We start from the raw sequence: 16,293 nt of genomic DNA, 5'->3' as shown, positions 1-16,293 counted from the left end.
GTGCTCCTTACTTTTTGAAGTTAGGAGCACCAGTGATATCAATGACAAAAGTTAATTTCGAGCCCTGACTTTTGTATTACACTCTCACTTGTCTTTTTTCTTCCTAACATTGATTTGGCCAATAGTTGTGTTTGAATGTCACTGACTAAGTCGCTAAGTCGGTATAAAAGCGTCTGCTAAACGGCATACCGTATATTGTATTACAGGTGATGGTCCACTCCAGTGCAGCGGTGTCAGACTGCGGGGCATGATGGTGTCTGACTCTACAGCCTCTACCTCCTCAGACCTGGATCAGCCATAGACAAGATCATAGAGTCCACCATCGGACCTGACATCATGAACGGTGAGGGAATGAAACCCCCCCCCCCCCCCGCACGAAGGAAATTTGATTCCTAGCAATCATGAAAATATATATAGAACAATAGACACAAATGTAACAAACAATGTGAGTACAAATACACCATTCAGGTAAAAAAAAAAAAAAAAAAAGACTTAGTGTGATTCCTTTGGGAGAACTGACCACACACTGTAACCTGTCCATCACAGCCAATATCTATGTATCACTGTTCTCCAGGATGTATAGCAGTGACCAGTGCAGAGGACGGAGCTGCAGAGACCAGTGAGGGGCAGTATTTGATACTACAAGGACCAGACGATGGTGAGCTTTCTCGAGGCCTCTTTGGTATTGACTGTATCTGTTAGTTCTTCCAAGTAGCACTCTATATTACTTTCAGTGGTTTACAGCAGTGGTTTCCCAAACGGGTTTACAGCAGTGGTTCCCAAACGGTTTACAGCAGTGGTTCCCAAACGGGTTTACAGCAGTGGTTCCCAAACGGGTTTACAGCAGTGGTTCCCAAACGGGTTTACAGCAGTGGTTCCTAAACGGTTTACAGCGTGGTTCCGTTATGTTCCTAAACGGGTTTACAGCAGTGGTTCCTAAACGGGTTTACAGCAGTGGTTCCCAAACGGGTTTACAGCAGTGGTTCCTAAACGGGTTTACAGCAGTGGTTCCCAAACGGGTTTACAGCAGTGGTTCCCAAACTGTGGCAAAGGGTCGGCAGGGGGAGGACATGTTTGAGTAACTCAAATATCACATGAACACATAATACATGGCAAAATGTGTATATTACAGGAAATATGTTTTAAAACGGCAACATTTTATCTGCACCCCATGACAAAATATGTAGAATTGAAAGAAATTAGATTTAAACCTGATACATTTTTTCTCCACCAACAAGAGAGTGGTAAACAGTTTGTGTCATGAACAGAACTTGTGCCCCCATACAAATAGACGTGGCCCGTGCAGGGAGGGGGCGCAGAATGTTCCCCAATGCTGGAATGGGGGGGGGGGGTGTCTGAGTGCAAAACTTTTTGGAAGCTCTTATTTAGAGAACCAATGTTTCAGCAGCCAGTACGTTGTACAAAGGAAAGTACATTTTGTTTTTTCATGGGAACACAACATCTCTTTCCAGGGGCCCCTATGGTAGCCCACATGTCGTCCTCGGCTCTGTCCAGCCATCACCGCATCGCCATCGAGGCTCTGGGAGAGGGTCCTACCTCCACCTGCCACGACCAGGGGGACATGCAGGGTATGACACATGCAACCTATGCCCGTGTTTGGTCTTTGTCATGTTTTTTTTTTTACTAAAGAAAGGCTTCATAAAGATTTTCAAGTGAGTGCTGTCCCTTATTTGATTGATATGTTTATGACATGCAAGATAACCTGGATCCAGACCAGCCCTCTGGGAGTCACTCTCACTCCGGCCACTACCCAGACCATGAGGACCAGGACAGCCAGCCTCAGCACTCCCACGCGTCCCAGTACATGGAGTGTAGCGGTGGAGATGCGGACGGACCTGATCAGGTATGAGGGACACACTCAGTTGAGGTTTGAAAACGTATGTTTAAAAAAAAAAAAAAAAATTGCTTGGCTTTTTTAAATCAATGATTGTATTGTTATTTTACACATCCTTTTTATGTTCTGTTTTTGATGCTTGTTTTTATCTTCATCACCTTTAAGGCTTTTCTGTATTTTTTGGGGGGGGGTGGTATCTTTCATTCCATTGTTTTATGGTGGAGTGTGTTGTGATTTTTAAATGCATTTTAAATAAAGTTTGATTTTGTTTTAACCAGACTGGAGAGTCCTCCTCCTCGTATGTAGACGATGAGGAACCCGACCAGACACGTTCCTCCCGCTCCCTCGTCCGGTCCCGTTTCCCTGAGTACGGTATAGTCGAAAACTCTGGCCAGGACCTAAGGGGCTACGTGGAGTGTAGTGGTAGCGGTGCCCCCGACTCCAACCCCTCGTCCCCTGCCCGCCTACGACACACCCATTATATGGTGGACTGCAGCGCGGGGACGGGGGCGTACCTGGAGTGTGCCGGGGACGAGGAAGAGGATTCGATGCAGCACCACTCTCGGAGCTACATCGACAGCAGCAGCAGTGCTAACCACTCCCAGAGTCACCAAACTCTGTCTAACCACTCCCAGAGTCACCAAACCCTGCGGCAGTATGTGGAGTCCGGGGCTGCGGTTGCAGATTCAGAGCAGCCCGGTTGTTCCAACTCCCACTCTCAGAGTCACCAAACCCTGCGGCAGTATATGGAGTCTGGGGCTGCAGATTCGGAACAGCCACGATGTTACCAATACCAGGCTGAGGAAGGGCAAGGAGAGGACCCAGACCAGAACTCAGACCAGAACCAGGACCCAGACCAACCACAGCACTCTAACCAGCAGCAGCCTCAGCACTCCCACTACATGGAGACCACCAGCAGCAGCACTGGCCCAGAAGGCGAGGGTTCCACCACAGACCACCACCACCCCCAGGCAAACACCGCAGACCACCACCACCCCCAGGCAGACACAGCAGACTCAGGCTCAGCAGATCATCCAGAGGCTATGGAGTGTTCTGAGAGCCAGCCTGGCCCTTACATCAGTAGCAGTGGGACCTACTCCTACCACCCGGAGCCTGAGATGGAAGAGGCCCTCGAACCTCCATGGTCACCCAGTTTGGAGAGGCCTTCCAGGGGAGAGGAGGGCGGCGTGGTGGGGGGGTCTGGGGCTCCAGTCGTGGAGGAGGGGGCTGGGAGCGGACCAGGGGTCGCTGTCCCCCACACCATGGCTGAACTGGAGGAGATGATGGAGGTGGTGATCGTTCAGCAGTTTAAGTGCAAGATGTGTCCCTACAAGAGCGTCTCCAAAGACACCCTCATCAACCACATGAGAGACAGGCACTTCAAATCCACAGGTACAGTAGCCCCATCCCACCCAGAGAGAGCTGAGAGACAGGCACTTCAAATCCACAGGTACAGTAGCCCCATCCCATCTAGAGAGAGCTGAGAGACAGGCACTTCAAATCCACAGGTACAGTAGCCCGTAGAACTGAAACAGCATTCAAACCTCACAGGTCAGTAGCCCATCCAACTAGAGAGAAGCTGAGAGACAGGCACTCGTCAATCCACAGGTACCAAGTAGCCCCATCCCACCAGAGAGAACTGAAGACGGCACTTTCAAACCCACAGGTACAGTAGCCCATCACTTAGAGAGGCTGAGAAGACAGGCACTTCAAACCACAGGTACGAGGCCCATCCCCAGATAGAGACTGAGAGACAGGCACTTCAATCACATTACAGTAGCCCATCCACCAAAGAACTGAGAGACAGGCTTCAAAACCAGAGGTACAGTAGCCATCCACCAGAGAGAGTGAGAGACAGCATTCAAACAAGGGTACAGTACCCATCCCATCCCAGAGAGAGATGATGACAGGCACAGTTCAAAATCCACTGGTACAGTATCATCCACCAGAGAGACTGAGAGACAGCACTTCAAATCACAGGTACAGTAGCCCCATCCACCAGAGAGAGCTGAGAGCAGGCACTTCAAACCCACAGTGTACAGTAGCCCAATCCCACCGAGAGAGCTGAGAGACAGCACTTCAACACAGGTACTATAGCCCCCTCCCATCGAGAGAGCTGAGAGACAGGCACTTCAAACCCACAGGTACAGTAGCCCATCCACCAGAGAGAAAGTGAGAGACAGGCACTTCAAACCACAGGTACAGTAGCCCATCCCATCAGAGAGAGATGAGAGACAGGACTTCAAACACAGGTACAGTAGCCCATCCCACCTAGAGAGACTGAGAGACAGCACTTCAAACCCAACAGGTACAGTAGCCCCATCCCACTCAGAGAGAGCTGAGAGACAGGCTTAAAATCACAGTGTACACCCACAGGTACAGTAGCCCCATCCCACCCAGAGAGAGCTGAGAGACAGGCACTTCAAATCCACAGGTACAGTAGCCCCATCCCACCTAGAGCTGAGAGACAGGCACTTCAAACCCACAGGTACAGTAGCCCCATCCCACCTAGACGGAAGAAAGACATAAACATATGATCGAACAAACTATTCATCATCCAAAAGGGGGAAATTACAGATGTATTTTTTTAATTTAACCTTTTAGAATAAATTCTTATTTACAATGACGGCCAAACCCTAACCTTGGCGACGCTGGGCCAATTGTGCGCCGCCCGATGGTGAGGTGAGGACAGAAACGAAATGAATTCAAATCAAACTTTATTGATCCTCAGCCTAATTAATTAGAATGAACCTTTTATTTATCCCCAGCTGAATTAATTGGAATTAAACGTTATTGATCCCCCAGGGAGAAAAAAAATTGACTAATACAAACCATTTATGGAACAAGCGCTCTGCCGCCAAAGAGGAAGTTTGATTTGATTAGCTGATTGATGGTGTTTGTGTTACTTCCAGGTGGCCCCCCTCCTAAGAAGCGTGGTCGTGGTCGGCCCAGGCGTAGTGATACGTTGGCCCGTCAGCAGGCTGAGGTGAAACCAGAGCCCCAGCCCGAGGAGCCAGAGGACGATGACATCGTAGACGCTGGGGCCATCGATGACCCTGAAGGTACAGTCCGTGGAGATCCCTGTCATTTTAGATCAATTATTGTGCTTTACAGAAATGCATTGTCACTAGGCAAAAGCAGATAGTTACTCACTCACTCACTCACTCACTCACTCACTCACTCACTCACTCACTGATCCACTGTCATCACTTGCTCATCAACTATGGCTGTTGCTGTGACCATATTACTGCCACACCGGCAGTCATGAGTCATGCCTGCAGTAAAATTCTACGTGATCACGGTAATATCTTCTTATGCACTCTGGACAGTCAAAAGTGCTCCCACTGTGCTCCCGAGTGACTCAGCGGTCTAAACTGCATCTCAGTGCTAGAGGCGTCACTACAGACCCTGGTTCGATTCCAGGCTCTATCACAACCGGTCGTGATTGGGAGTCCCATAGGGTGACGCACAATTGGCCGTGTCGTCCGGGTTTGGCCGGGGTAGGCCGTCATTGTAAAATAAGAATTTGTTCTTAACTGACTTGCCTAGTTAAATAAAAACAATAAAATAAAAAAAACGTAGTTTCTATCTCCTCCCCTCTCTCCTTCATTCCTTTCTCCAGCACACAGAGCGAGGGGCTGTCAACAGTTTAATGAAATATGTTGCGTTGTTTAAACATGTTACTATCGATGTTCCTGAACAGAGGATTTCGCCTTGGTTTCCCAAATGTAGCCCTGGATAGCTGCAGGAACAGGTTGGAGAGCCCATGGCATGCAGAGTTTGGGCGGAATATCACCTGTTGTGCTGCAAAATTACCAGAGTAGCCTACCCGACATGAGTGGAAAAACGTACTGGCGGGGAAGTGGCTCCAATTCCATTGCATACAGATGACATGTATTTTTGCCCCTTCCCCTGTTCCTTCCCATCTGATAATGGGCCTTTCTAAATCATTATTTTACACATGACTAATTTTACATATTAGTAAAGATGAAATTAAATTGACAATAGTCTGATGGGTGAAAATATGATCACTTGATGAGAGAACAGGGGGTGCAGCCTGAGGCAAGGAACAGAGCACAAGCTTTTTTTGAGACTTTCTCAAATCATCGACAGTCTAAAGGTGCACATCAGCGGCTTGTAGCCAATGCATGGAGGCCTGAAGATTCTAAACGTGTTTATGCTAATTAGCTGTCAATTACCGCGAGACTGGCAGTCTTTTCCATGACAATAACCGGCTGGGGGGGGGAATGTGATGACCGCCACAGCCCCATATCCAACCCTCTCAGATCTGCGCCTAGGGGCTAGCAGTTGATTTGGGATTTACACACTCACTCTCCCCCCCCCCCCCCCCCCCAGAGGACAGTGACTATAACCCAGCAGATGAGGACTGTAGGGGCAGGCAGCCTGCTCTCCTGCGACAACCTGTCCCCCCTCCCTGCTCCTCCTCCTCCTCCACAGACCGCCCCAGACGCAGGGTGGGACGACCCAGGAAGTTCACCTACACAGAGGGCAGCTACAACGGCAAGGGTGGGTATCATATACTGCACAAATACTTACGCCATGCACCACCTCTGTTTTTCTGAATAATCTGTCCATTGTAATATGAAGGTTTTCTAGCTGAAAAGCCGTTTGTCTTTCATTTGAATGATCTTATTCAATAGGTTTGCTATCAGGGCATGAACTTCTTGTTTTGTATGTGTCCAGAAGCAGTAGCAGACGGGACGTCAAAGCCTAAAGGGAGTGTGGATCCTCAAGGCTCGGAGGAGGCCAGTTCCTCAGGCCTGGGAAACGGCCCAGGTCCCTTGTCCAATGGAAACACAGCGGAAGCCGGCATCAGCCAATCGGACTCTGAGAACAAAGACCCGTCGTCCAATGGGAGGCCAGAGGAGCTTTTCCCAAGGAAACGGGGTCGACCCTCCAAGCGGTTCATCAGAAAGAAATACAAGAAGTACATGAACCGCAAGTAAGACTCCGTTTCATATTATTACTGACACCTGGAGCTTTCTTTCTCACTGAATTCTTTCAACAGCTATATACCCTTGTTGAAGTATTGGGAGGGCCCCAACTGTACTGCAAGTGTGCTGGCAAAAATATTTGTATTTTCAAATGGTCCTTTCCAGCAGATGTGATGATTGTGTAACCAGGCCATGCAGTGCAGGTAGCTCAGCATTGCTCTGTAGTGTGAAAAAGGTATAAAAAATCTGTAAATTATTTATCTGCAGAAAGAGCTCTCACAACCAAACCTTGACTACCTCATCCCCTGCATCCTCTAGATGGTATTATAAGCCTGTCAGTCTTCTCTGCGTCATCCAGAGATATAAAATACTGTATGAGCTATGAAGCTTTTAGGGACCTCTTCCCTGTCTGTTCTGTTAGGTACTGTAAGTCTCTGAAGCCGCTCCTGAGGCCTCACAGCTGTTGGATCTGCGGCTCTCGCTTCCTGTCCCAGGAGGACCTGAGGTTCCACGTTGACTCTCACCAAGGAAACGACCCAGAGTGCTTCAAATGCCTGCAGTGTAACTACCGCTGCAAACGATGGTCCTCGCTCAAGGTGAGTTGGGCGACGGCATACAGTCCAGTCAGCCAGTCAGACGGTCAGCCGGTCAGTCAATTGTACAGTGCCTAGTGAAAGTCTACACACCCCTTGTACCGTTGTCATATTTTGCTGCCATAAAATGTTCTAATGCTCGTTGCTCGTGTTTCTTGGCCCAGGCAAGTCTCTTCTTCTTATAAAAAGGGATTCAATAGTTTTTTTTTTATATACCCTACAGATCTACACAACCTGGTCCATATTTTCAAAGTGAAAGACAAAATATATATATAATTATTATAATTTTTTAAGCACATTTTTTTTGTAACAAATTAGAAGCCCCTTTGGCTACAAATTCTGCTGTAAATCATTTTGAATAAGATTCTACCAACTCTGCACAAACTCTTAGGGCAACATATATTCATAGTTTTTTTGTCAAAATCGCTCAAGCACAATGCATTTGTTTGGGAATCATTGATGGACAACAATATTCAAACCTTGTTTATGATTTTCAAGCAGATTTAAATCAGGATCAATACTGGACTATTCAGGAACACTCCACACCTCTTAGAAAGCCATTCTGGTGTGTCTTTGGCATTTTAAATGTGTATAATTATCCCACTGAGAAATAAACCTCTATCCCAGGGTTCAGTTTTCAAAAGACTGAGGCATGTTGTCCTCTAACGTTTTAACCTGAGCTTTGCTTCTTTCATATTTATTTTCATCCTGATAAACTCCCCAGTACCTGTCGGTAACAAACATACCCATAACATGATGCTGGCACATGGAAATACAGAGGGTTTCACTCTGATGTGTTGGATTGGATTTATTTTAAGCCGAAAAGTACATTTATTTGCCATGTTGTCATGTTTGAAAATGTTATTCATGCTTCCTTCTTTTCACGGGAACTTGGTACTGGTACTTCCTGTATATATCCATCTTAGTTTTACTCGTTATTGTTATTCCTCGTATCACTATTTCAAAAAAAAATTAAAAAAAATATATGTTTGCATCTTTATCTTAATTGTGCATTGTTGGAAAAGGACCCGTAAGTAACTATTCACTGTTAGTCTACACCTGTTGTTTACGAAGTATTTAAAAAAATATTTGATTAGATTCTATGTGGAGTGAATGCAATGTTGTTGATCCCTTTGTATTTTCAAGTATTGTGGTGGCATCGTCATGTCCAAAGCATTTGACACAGTTGATCATGAAATGCTTACTTTTTAAATTGCATTATTACATTTTTCATGATTATAATTATTTATATAGTTGTGTTAGAGAACATTGTGTTTGTGCAAACGGCTGTGCATCTACCAGTGCCAAGATATCCTGTGGCGTCCCACAGGGTTGGATGATTGGACCTTTGTTATTCCTAATTCARATCAATGACCTTGCTGCTGTGTCTTCTACCATACCTCCCATTCTCTTTGCTGATGAAAACCAATTTGATTTTATCACACAATAATTTTGATTCACTAATTTAATGAAGCCGACACAGGCATGGCCAAATGTTCTGAATGGTTCCAGATAAACACATTATCTTTAAAAGTAAGTATTTTATTCACTAGTAAGAATAAAAAATATTGTATAAAAACAAATAATTTTTTAAAAGCGTGGGAATCTTAATTGGTGAGAATGAAATGGAACAAGTCATATCCACTAGATTCCTCTGAGTTCTAAGTYATGAAAAGTTATCCTGGAAAGATCATATTCAATTTGTCTGCAGCAAAGTGAGGAAATATGTTTGTATCATCAGAAAGATTAGTGGTTTGGTCCCTCAGGCTTGCTTCTTAAGTCTATACTAGAGCTTCATTTACCCATCTCACATTTACTGTAATATTGTCAGGGCCAGAACATATGCCTTCTACTCATCATACAAAATAAATGTGTATGACTAGCCACCTCCTAATTACCTGGCTCCATCTGCACCTTTGTTTAAGAAACTTAATATCTTGTCTATTTACGACAATTATGCATTTTCATCTACAAATACTCATACCTCCCAGACAGTTTACCTAAACCCTTCAATGGATTCTTCCAGGTTAATTCTGACATCCATCTATATAACACAAGACTGTGATAACCTTCACCCTCCCCACTGCCACACCTCACATAGTCAATTCTCTATGAGATACAGAGGAACCATATTCTGGAATTCTTATCTTCACATCATCATTCCTCAAAAACTTCAAGCGATGACTGGGGGTCAGCCTGACGAACCAAACTACTCCGTAATCTCCTCCATGAAGACTGGGGGTCAGGCTGACGAACCAAACTACTCTGTAATCTCCTCCATGAAGACTGGGGGTCAGCCTGATGAACCAAACTACTCAGTAATCTCTAATTCTCACACACTCACATTCACGCACACACATGTAAACAAAACAACAACAAACATTTTATCTGTGATTACTGATCAACTCATTTATATATTTTATAATTAGTAGGTTTTCTCATCTGTTTTAACAAACCGGTTTTCTTTTTGTACCTATGTATTGTATATCGTTTTGTGGTGTAGTTTTCATATAAGCCCTTGGGCTTCCAACCTGCACACAGTTTTTTTTGTTGTTTATTTTAATTTGTTTTTTTATCTGTATTGCTGTCTATCAKTTGTTTTCTTTGGTGCAAATAAATACATGTTATGGGTATCCTTGTGGTGGCAGCATCATGTTATGGGTATGCTTGRCACCGGCAGGGATTGGGGAGTTTGTCAGGATCAAAATAAATATGAAAGGAGCAAAGTCCATGGAAAGAGTTATACCAAAACCTAACTTTTTTTGTGTGGGACAATTACACAAATGTTAATGACAAAGACACGGCAGAATGTATTTCCAGGAGGTGTGGAGTGTTCCAGAGGGATACAGTCTGTCCTTACTTTAAATACGGTTGAAAATCAGACACAGTTTGAATATTGCTGTACATGAATGATAAAAGAAAAAATGGTTGCCAAACGTTCTACCACCAACTATTACCTCTGGGGTGTGAAGACATGCCAGGGATCATCAACTAGATTCAGCCACAGGTCGATACATTTTTTGTTGTGGGTCTGGATGCAATCCCTTAGAATTATATTTCTGTGCAAGGGCGTGTAACTTTCACTAGGCACTGTACGGCTGACTCACTCACGACTGACTGGATTACTGACTGACTGACTGGATTACTGACTGACTGACTGGATTACTGACTGACTGACTGGACTACTGACTGACTGACTGGATTAGCTGACTGACTGGATTACTGACTGGACTACTGACTGGCTTACTGACTGACTGACGGTTTACTGACTGCCTGACTGGATTACCTGACTGACTGGTTTACTGACTGACTGACTGGATTACTGACTGACTGACGGATTACTGACTGACTGGACTGCATTACTGCGGATTATACTGCCTGACGGATTCTACTGCCTGACTGGATTACTGACTGCCTGACGGATTATGACGATACTGGATTACTGACTGACTGACTGGATTACTGTGATGACTGGATACTGATGACTGACTGGTTTACTGACTGCCTGACTGGATTACTGACTGACTGTACATAGCCCTCATTACAGCAGCAGGTCATTAGTCTTTATTGCAAAATAATGACTGTTTCTTCAATCATTGAGTCAGTCTTCAGTTGTTCTTTGTATCTCAGGCCTGTTTCTGTTCACTGTACTTTCTGTAATAACCACAGTGGAATGGTAAGGGCCTGTTGTCTCTGCGGTGTTAACAGGAGCACATGTTAACCATCAGGGGAACAAGCCTTTAAGTGTGAGGAGTGTGACTACAGCAGTGTGTATAAGAAGGACGTCATCAGACACTCTGCAATACACAACAGGACAAGTATGTACACACACACACACACACACAGGATGTCATCATACTGCAAACACAACAAGACAAGTCACACACACAACACAGGATGTCATCATCACTCTGCATACACAACAAGGACATGTACACACACACACACACAACACACACACACAGGATGTCTTAGACACTGCAATCACAACAAGACATGTCACACACACAACACACACACACACAGGATGTCATTAGACACTCTGCAATACACAACAAGGACATGTACACACACACACACACACACACACACCACAACCACACACACACACACCACACACACACACACACACACACACAGGATGTCATCAGACACTCTGCAAACACACAGACATGTACACCACAAACACACCACACAGGATTCATCATACACTCTGCAATACACAACAAGGACAATGTAACACAACACACCACACACACAGGATTCATTAGACACTCCTGCAAACACAACAAGGACAAGTATGACACACACACAGATGTGAGAATACTCCTCAGAACACAACAGACAGTATGTCGCTGCCACCATGTGGGCCGTTCCCCTGGAGCTCCATACAACTCACCAGACCTACAGTACATGCACATTGAGCTTTACTGTTTTTACTGTTTTTTAGATTTCAGATTGATCGACTTGAACAAAAAAAATATAAAAAAATACAGTTCAATCATTAGATCCCTGTAACGTGTTTTTCTTCCTTTCACAGAAAAACAAAGTCTGAGTCAGTAAGTATTTCCCCCTATGAATATTCAGTTACCATGGTTAGGTTTTCTATCCCCAGATCATTCCTCAATAAAAGAACCAACTATATCAGTAGCCTACAGGAAGTTTAACGTTTAGGCCTTTTTTAAGGAAGAAATTATCCAGGCGGCCAGAAAAGCAATTATTATCCAGTTGTGTGGACGGTAGACTGCTTCTATACAGCCCATGATGTAGTCCTATAACCTAGCTCACTACGTGAGACGATTCTACAGCTCACTCTTCCTCATATGATGTAGTCCTTAACCTAGCTCACTACGGTGAGACTGACTCTTCCTCATTATGATGTAGTCCTATAACCTAGCTCACTACGGTGGGACAGACTCTTCCTCATTATGATGTAGTCCTATAACCTAGCTCACTACGGTTAAACAGACTGTTCCTCATATGATGTAGTCCTATAACCTAGCTCACTACGGTGAGACGACTGTTCCTCATTATGATGATCCTATAACCTAGCTACTACGGTTGAGAACTGACTCTTCCCATTATGATGTAGTCCTATAACCTAGCTCACTACGGTGAGACTGACTCTTCCTCATCATTATGTGATCCTTATAACCTAGCTCACTACGGTGGGACAGACTCTCTCCATTATGATGTAGTCCTATAACCTAGCTCACTACTGTGAGACTGAATCTTCCTCATTATGATGTTAGTCTATAACCTAGCTCACTACGTTAAGACAGACTGTTCCTCACATGATGTAGTCCTATAACCTAGCCCACTACGGTGAGACTGACTGTTCCTCACCATGATGTAGTCCTATAACCTAGCTCACTACGTGGACAGACTCTTCCCTCATAGATGTAGTCTATAACTAGGTCACTACGGTGAGACTGACTCTTCCTCATCATGATGTAGTCCTAAACCTAGCTCACTACGGTGGGACAGACTCTTCCTCATTATGATGTAGTCCTATAACCTAGCTCACTACGGTGAGACTGATCTTCCTCATTATGATGTAGTCCTATAACCTAGCTCACTACGGTGAGACTGACTGTTCCTCACATGATGTAGTCCTATAACCTAGCTCACTACGGTGGGACAGACTCTTCCTCATTATGATGTAGTCCTATAACCTAGCTCACTACGGTGAGACTGAATCTTCCTCATTATGATGTAGTCTATAACCTAGCTCACTACGGTGAGACAGACTGTTCCTCACCATGATAGTCCTATAAACCTAGCTCACTACGGTGAGACTGACTGTTCCTCACCATGATGTAGTCCTATAACCTAGCTCACTACGGTGAGACTGGACTGTTCCTCATTATGATGTAGTCCTATAACCTAGCTCTACGAGTGGACAGGCTCTTCTCATTATGATGTAGTCCTATAACCTAGCTCACTACGGTGGACACTGACTCTTCCTCATCATGATGTAGTCCTATAACCTAGCTCACTACGGTGGGACAGACTTTCCTCATATGATGTGTAGTCCTATAACCTAGCTCACTACGGTGGAGACTGATCTTCCTCATTATGATGTAGTCCATAACCAGCTCACTACGGTGAGACAGACTGTTCCTCACATTTGATGTAGTCCTATAACCTAGCTCACTACGGTGAGATGACTGTTCCTCACATGATGTAGTCCTATAACCTAGCTCACTACGGTGAGACAGACTCTTCCTCATTAGATGTAGTCCTATAACCTAGCTCACTACGGTGAGACTGACTCTCCTCATCATGATGTAGTCCTATAACCTAGCTCACTACGGGTGGACAGACTCTCCTCATTATGATGTAGTCCTATAACCTAGCTCACTACGGTGAGACTGAACTTCCTCATTATGATGTAGTCCTATAACCTAGCTCACTACGTTAGACAGACTTCCTCACCTGATGTAGTCCTATAACCTAGCTCACTACGGTGAGACTGACTGTTCCTCACCTGATGTAGTCCTATAACCTAGCTCACTACGGTGGGACAGACGTCTTCCTCATTATGAGTATCCATAACCTAGCTCACTACGGTGAGACTGAATTTCCTCATAGATGTAGTCCTATAACCTAGCTCACTACGTGAGACAGCTGTTCCTCCACATGATGTAGTCCTATAACCAAGCTCACTACGGTGAGACTGACTGTTCTCACCATGATGTAGTCCTATAACCTAGCTCACTACGGTGGGACAGACTCTTCCTCATTATGATGTAGTCCTATAACCTAGCTCAACTACGGTGGAACTGAATCTTCCTATTATGATACCTATAACCTTAGCTCACTACGGTGAGACTGACTGTTCCTCACCATGATGTAGTCCATAACCTAGCTCACTACGGTGAGACTGACTGTTCCTCACCATGATTAGTCCTATAACCTAGCTCACTACGGTGAGACAGGCTGTTCCTCACCAGACAGTTACTTCTACATCGTGTGTGTGCCACACAGACACCGACCCACACACACCTGTTCTGATCCACCAGAAATAATTATTAGAAAAGATGTGCCATTGCACTTGCCAGGCTTTAAAAAACATATTTTGTCATGATCCGTCTAGTTGCTGTAGCGATTTTGCGCTACAGCCCAACTGTCATTTTAAGAGTTTTTTTTTTGGGGGGGGGGGTGACCAATGGGGGCAATAGAATCTTATATCACAATATTTTTGGGGTACATAATCACGATAGGACAAAGGTTGACCGCTAAACCTTACTAGGGTGTTGTCGTTCCCGTGTCCAGTGTGGTCTGTCTGACTCTCAGCTGGTATCTAAGGTGTTGTCGTTCCCGTGTCCAGTGTGGTCTGTCTGACTCNGGTATCTAAGGTGTTGTCGTTCCCGTGTCCAGTGTGGTCTGTCTGACTCTCAGCAGGTATCTAAGGTGTTGTCGTTCCCGTGTCCAGTGTGCCACAGAGTCTACCCCATGCAGAAGAGACTCACTCAGCACATGAAGACACACAGTACAGAGAAACCACACATGTGTGACAAGGTAACAGCACTGAGACACACATACACGCATGTACAAGAAAGTACATTTAATTAATTAATCTTAATTATTAATTGCCAATCAACTTTGTTTTTAAATGTGAATGAGGAGACTGGTGTATTATTGGAATGGTTAATCACTGTCACCATTAACCATTCCAATAATCCACTCAAATCAATCATGTTTTTCTAGCTACAATCTCAGGTTTTCTTTTAAAATCTTTATAAATCTCTGTATGTGCTTTGACTTCAGTGTGGGAAGTCCTTCAAGAAGAGATATACGTTCAAGATGCATCTCCTCACACACATCCAGAGTGTTGACAACAGCAGGTCAGTACAGGATGTAGCGCCATTTTCATTGTGCCCCTTAGCGGAACATAGCCCCTTAGCGGAACATAGCCCCTTAGCGGAACATAGCCCCTTAGCGGAACATAAACCTAGTCAGTCCTGTGAGGCCAAGGTGGTGTTCAGTACACACTGGAGCAAAAACAATTTGCACCGTGAAATAAAAATCTACTTCGAATTCACCCTGTTTCAAAACCTTTTTCTCCTGCCATACACGACCCAGTCGACATGTTTAGATTCAAGACCTGCGATCTAATGCGTGTTTCTATTCCAGGTTCAAGTGTGAGTTCTGTGACTATGACTGTGACAACAAGAAGCTCCTGCTCAACCACCAGCTGTCCCACACCAACGACCGGCCCTTTAAATGTGACTACTGTAAATACTCCACCTCTAAAGAGGACTTCCTGGTCTCACACCTGGCCATCAAACACACAGGTGAGTCACCAATGATTTGATGACAGTTGGCACAGTAGCTAGCCTAGAAGCTAGCGAGACGGAGCAGTAGCCAAAAGGTTGCTGGTTCATACCCTAACAGTGGGAACTGAACTGCTGGTCTCTGATCTCCTGTCATTGTCCCCTTGATTATGGCCCTCAACCCCTTAATTGCTCTTCATCCAGGGGGCGCTGCACTGAGATTCTCCCTGTGCCTCTCAGTGGCTAATGTTTTGTTTTCGTGTGTAAAATATTTGTTCCTTCCAGGAGAGAAACCGTTCTCCTGTGAGATGTGCCACTTCATGACGAAACACCGTAAGAACCTGCGTCTGCACGTCCAGTGTCGCCACCCGGAGGCGTTTGAGGACTGGAGCGCTACGCACCCTGAGGAGCCCGTCAGGCGGAGGAGGAGACCCTTCTTCACCCAGCAACAGATAGAGGAACTCAAACAGCAACACGACGACACACCGGGCCTACAGAACACTATAGTACGTCTGGAGAGCCTGGTCCCAGATCTGTTAGGTTTCATTACAGGCATAGCCTGGTCCCAGATCTGTTAGGGTTGATTACAGGCATAGCCTGGTCCCAGATCT

General features: G+C 45.1%; 1 protein-coding gene across 1 annotated transcript in view; it reads left to right on the top strand.

Moving 5' to 3' along the window:
* The window catches only part of LOC112073902 (uncharacterized), a 36,646-nt gene that overhangs the window by 14,042 nt on the left and 6,311 nt on the right, over positions 1-16,293 (top strand). Inside the window, 17 exon segments of the mRNA XM_070440319.1 lie at positions 207-240; positions 243-284; positions 287-343; positions 575-658; positions 1,473-1,589; positions 1,719-1,864; positions 2,134-3,247; positions 4,768-4,917; positions 6,212-6,382; positions 6,563-6,818; positions 7,232-7,410; positions 11,115-11,263; positions 14,659-14,714; positions 14,765-14,927; positions 15,177-15,253; positions 15,543-15,703; positions 15,968-16,261. Coding sequence (XP_070296420.1) covers positions 207-240; positions 243-284; positions 287-343; positions 575-658; positions 1,473-1,589; positions 1,719-1,864; positions 2,134-3,247; positions 4,768-4,917; positions 6,212-6,382; positions 6,563-6,818; positions 7,232-7,410; positions 11,115-11,263; positions 14,659-14,714; positions 14,765-14,927; positions 15,177-15,253; positions 15,543-15,703; positions 15,968-16,261 — 3,250 coding nt within the window.

The sequence above is a fragment of the Salvelinus sp. IW2-2015 genome, unplaced genomic scaffold (assembly GCF_002910315.2).
Source record: "Salvelinus sp. IW2-2015 unplaced genomic scaffold, ASM291031v2 Un_scaffold2414, whole genome shotgun sequence".
NCBI lineage: Eukaryota > Metazoa > Chordata > Actinopteri > Salmoniformes > Salmonidae > Salvelinus > Salvelinus sp. IW2-2015.
This window is presented reverse-complemented; position numbering and strand designations above follow the sequence as displayed.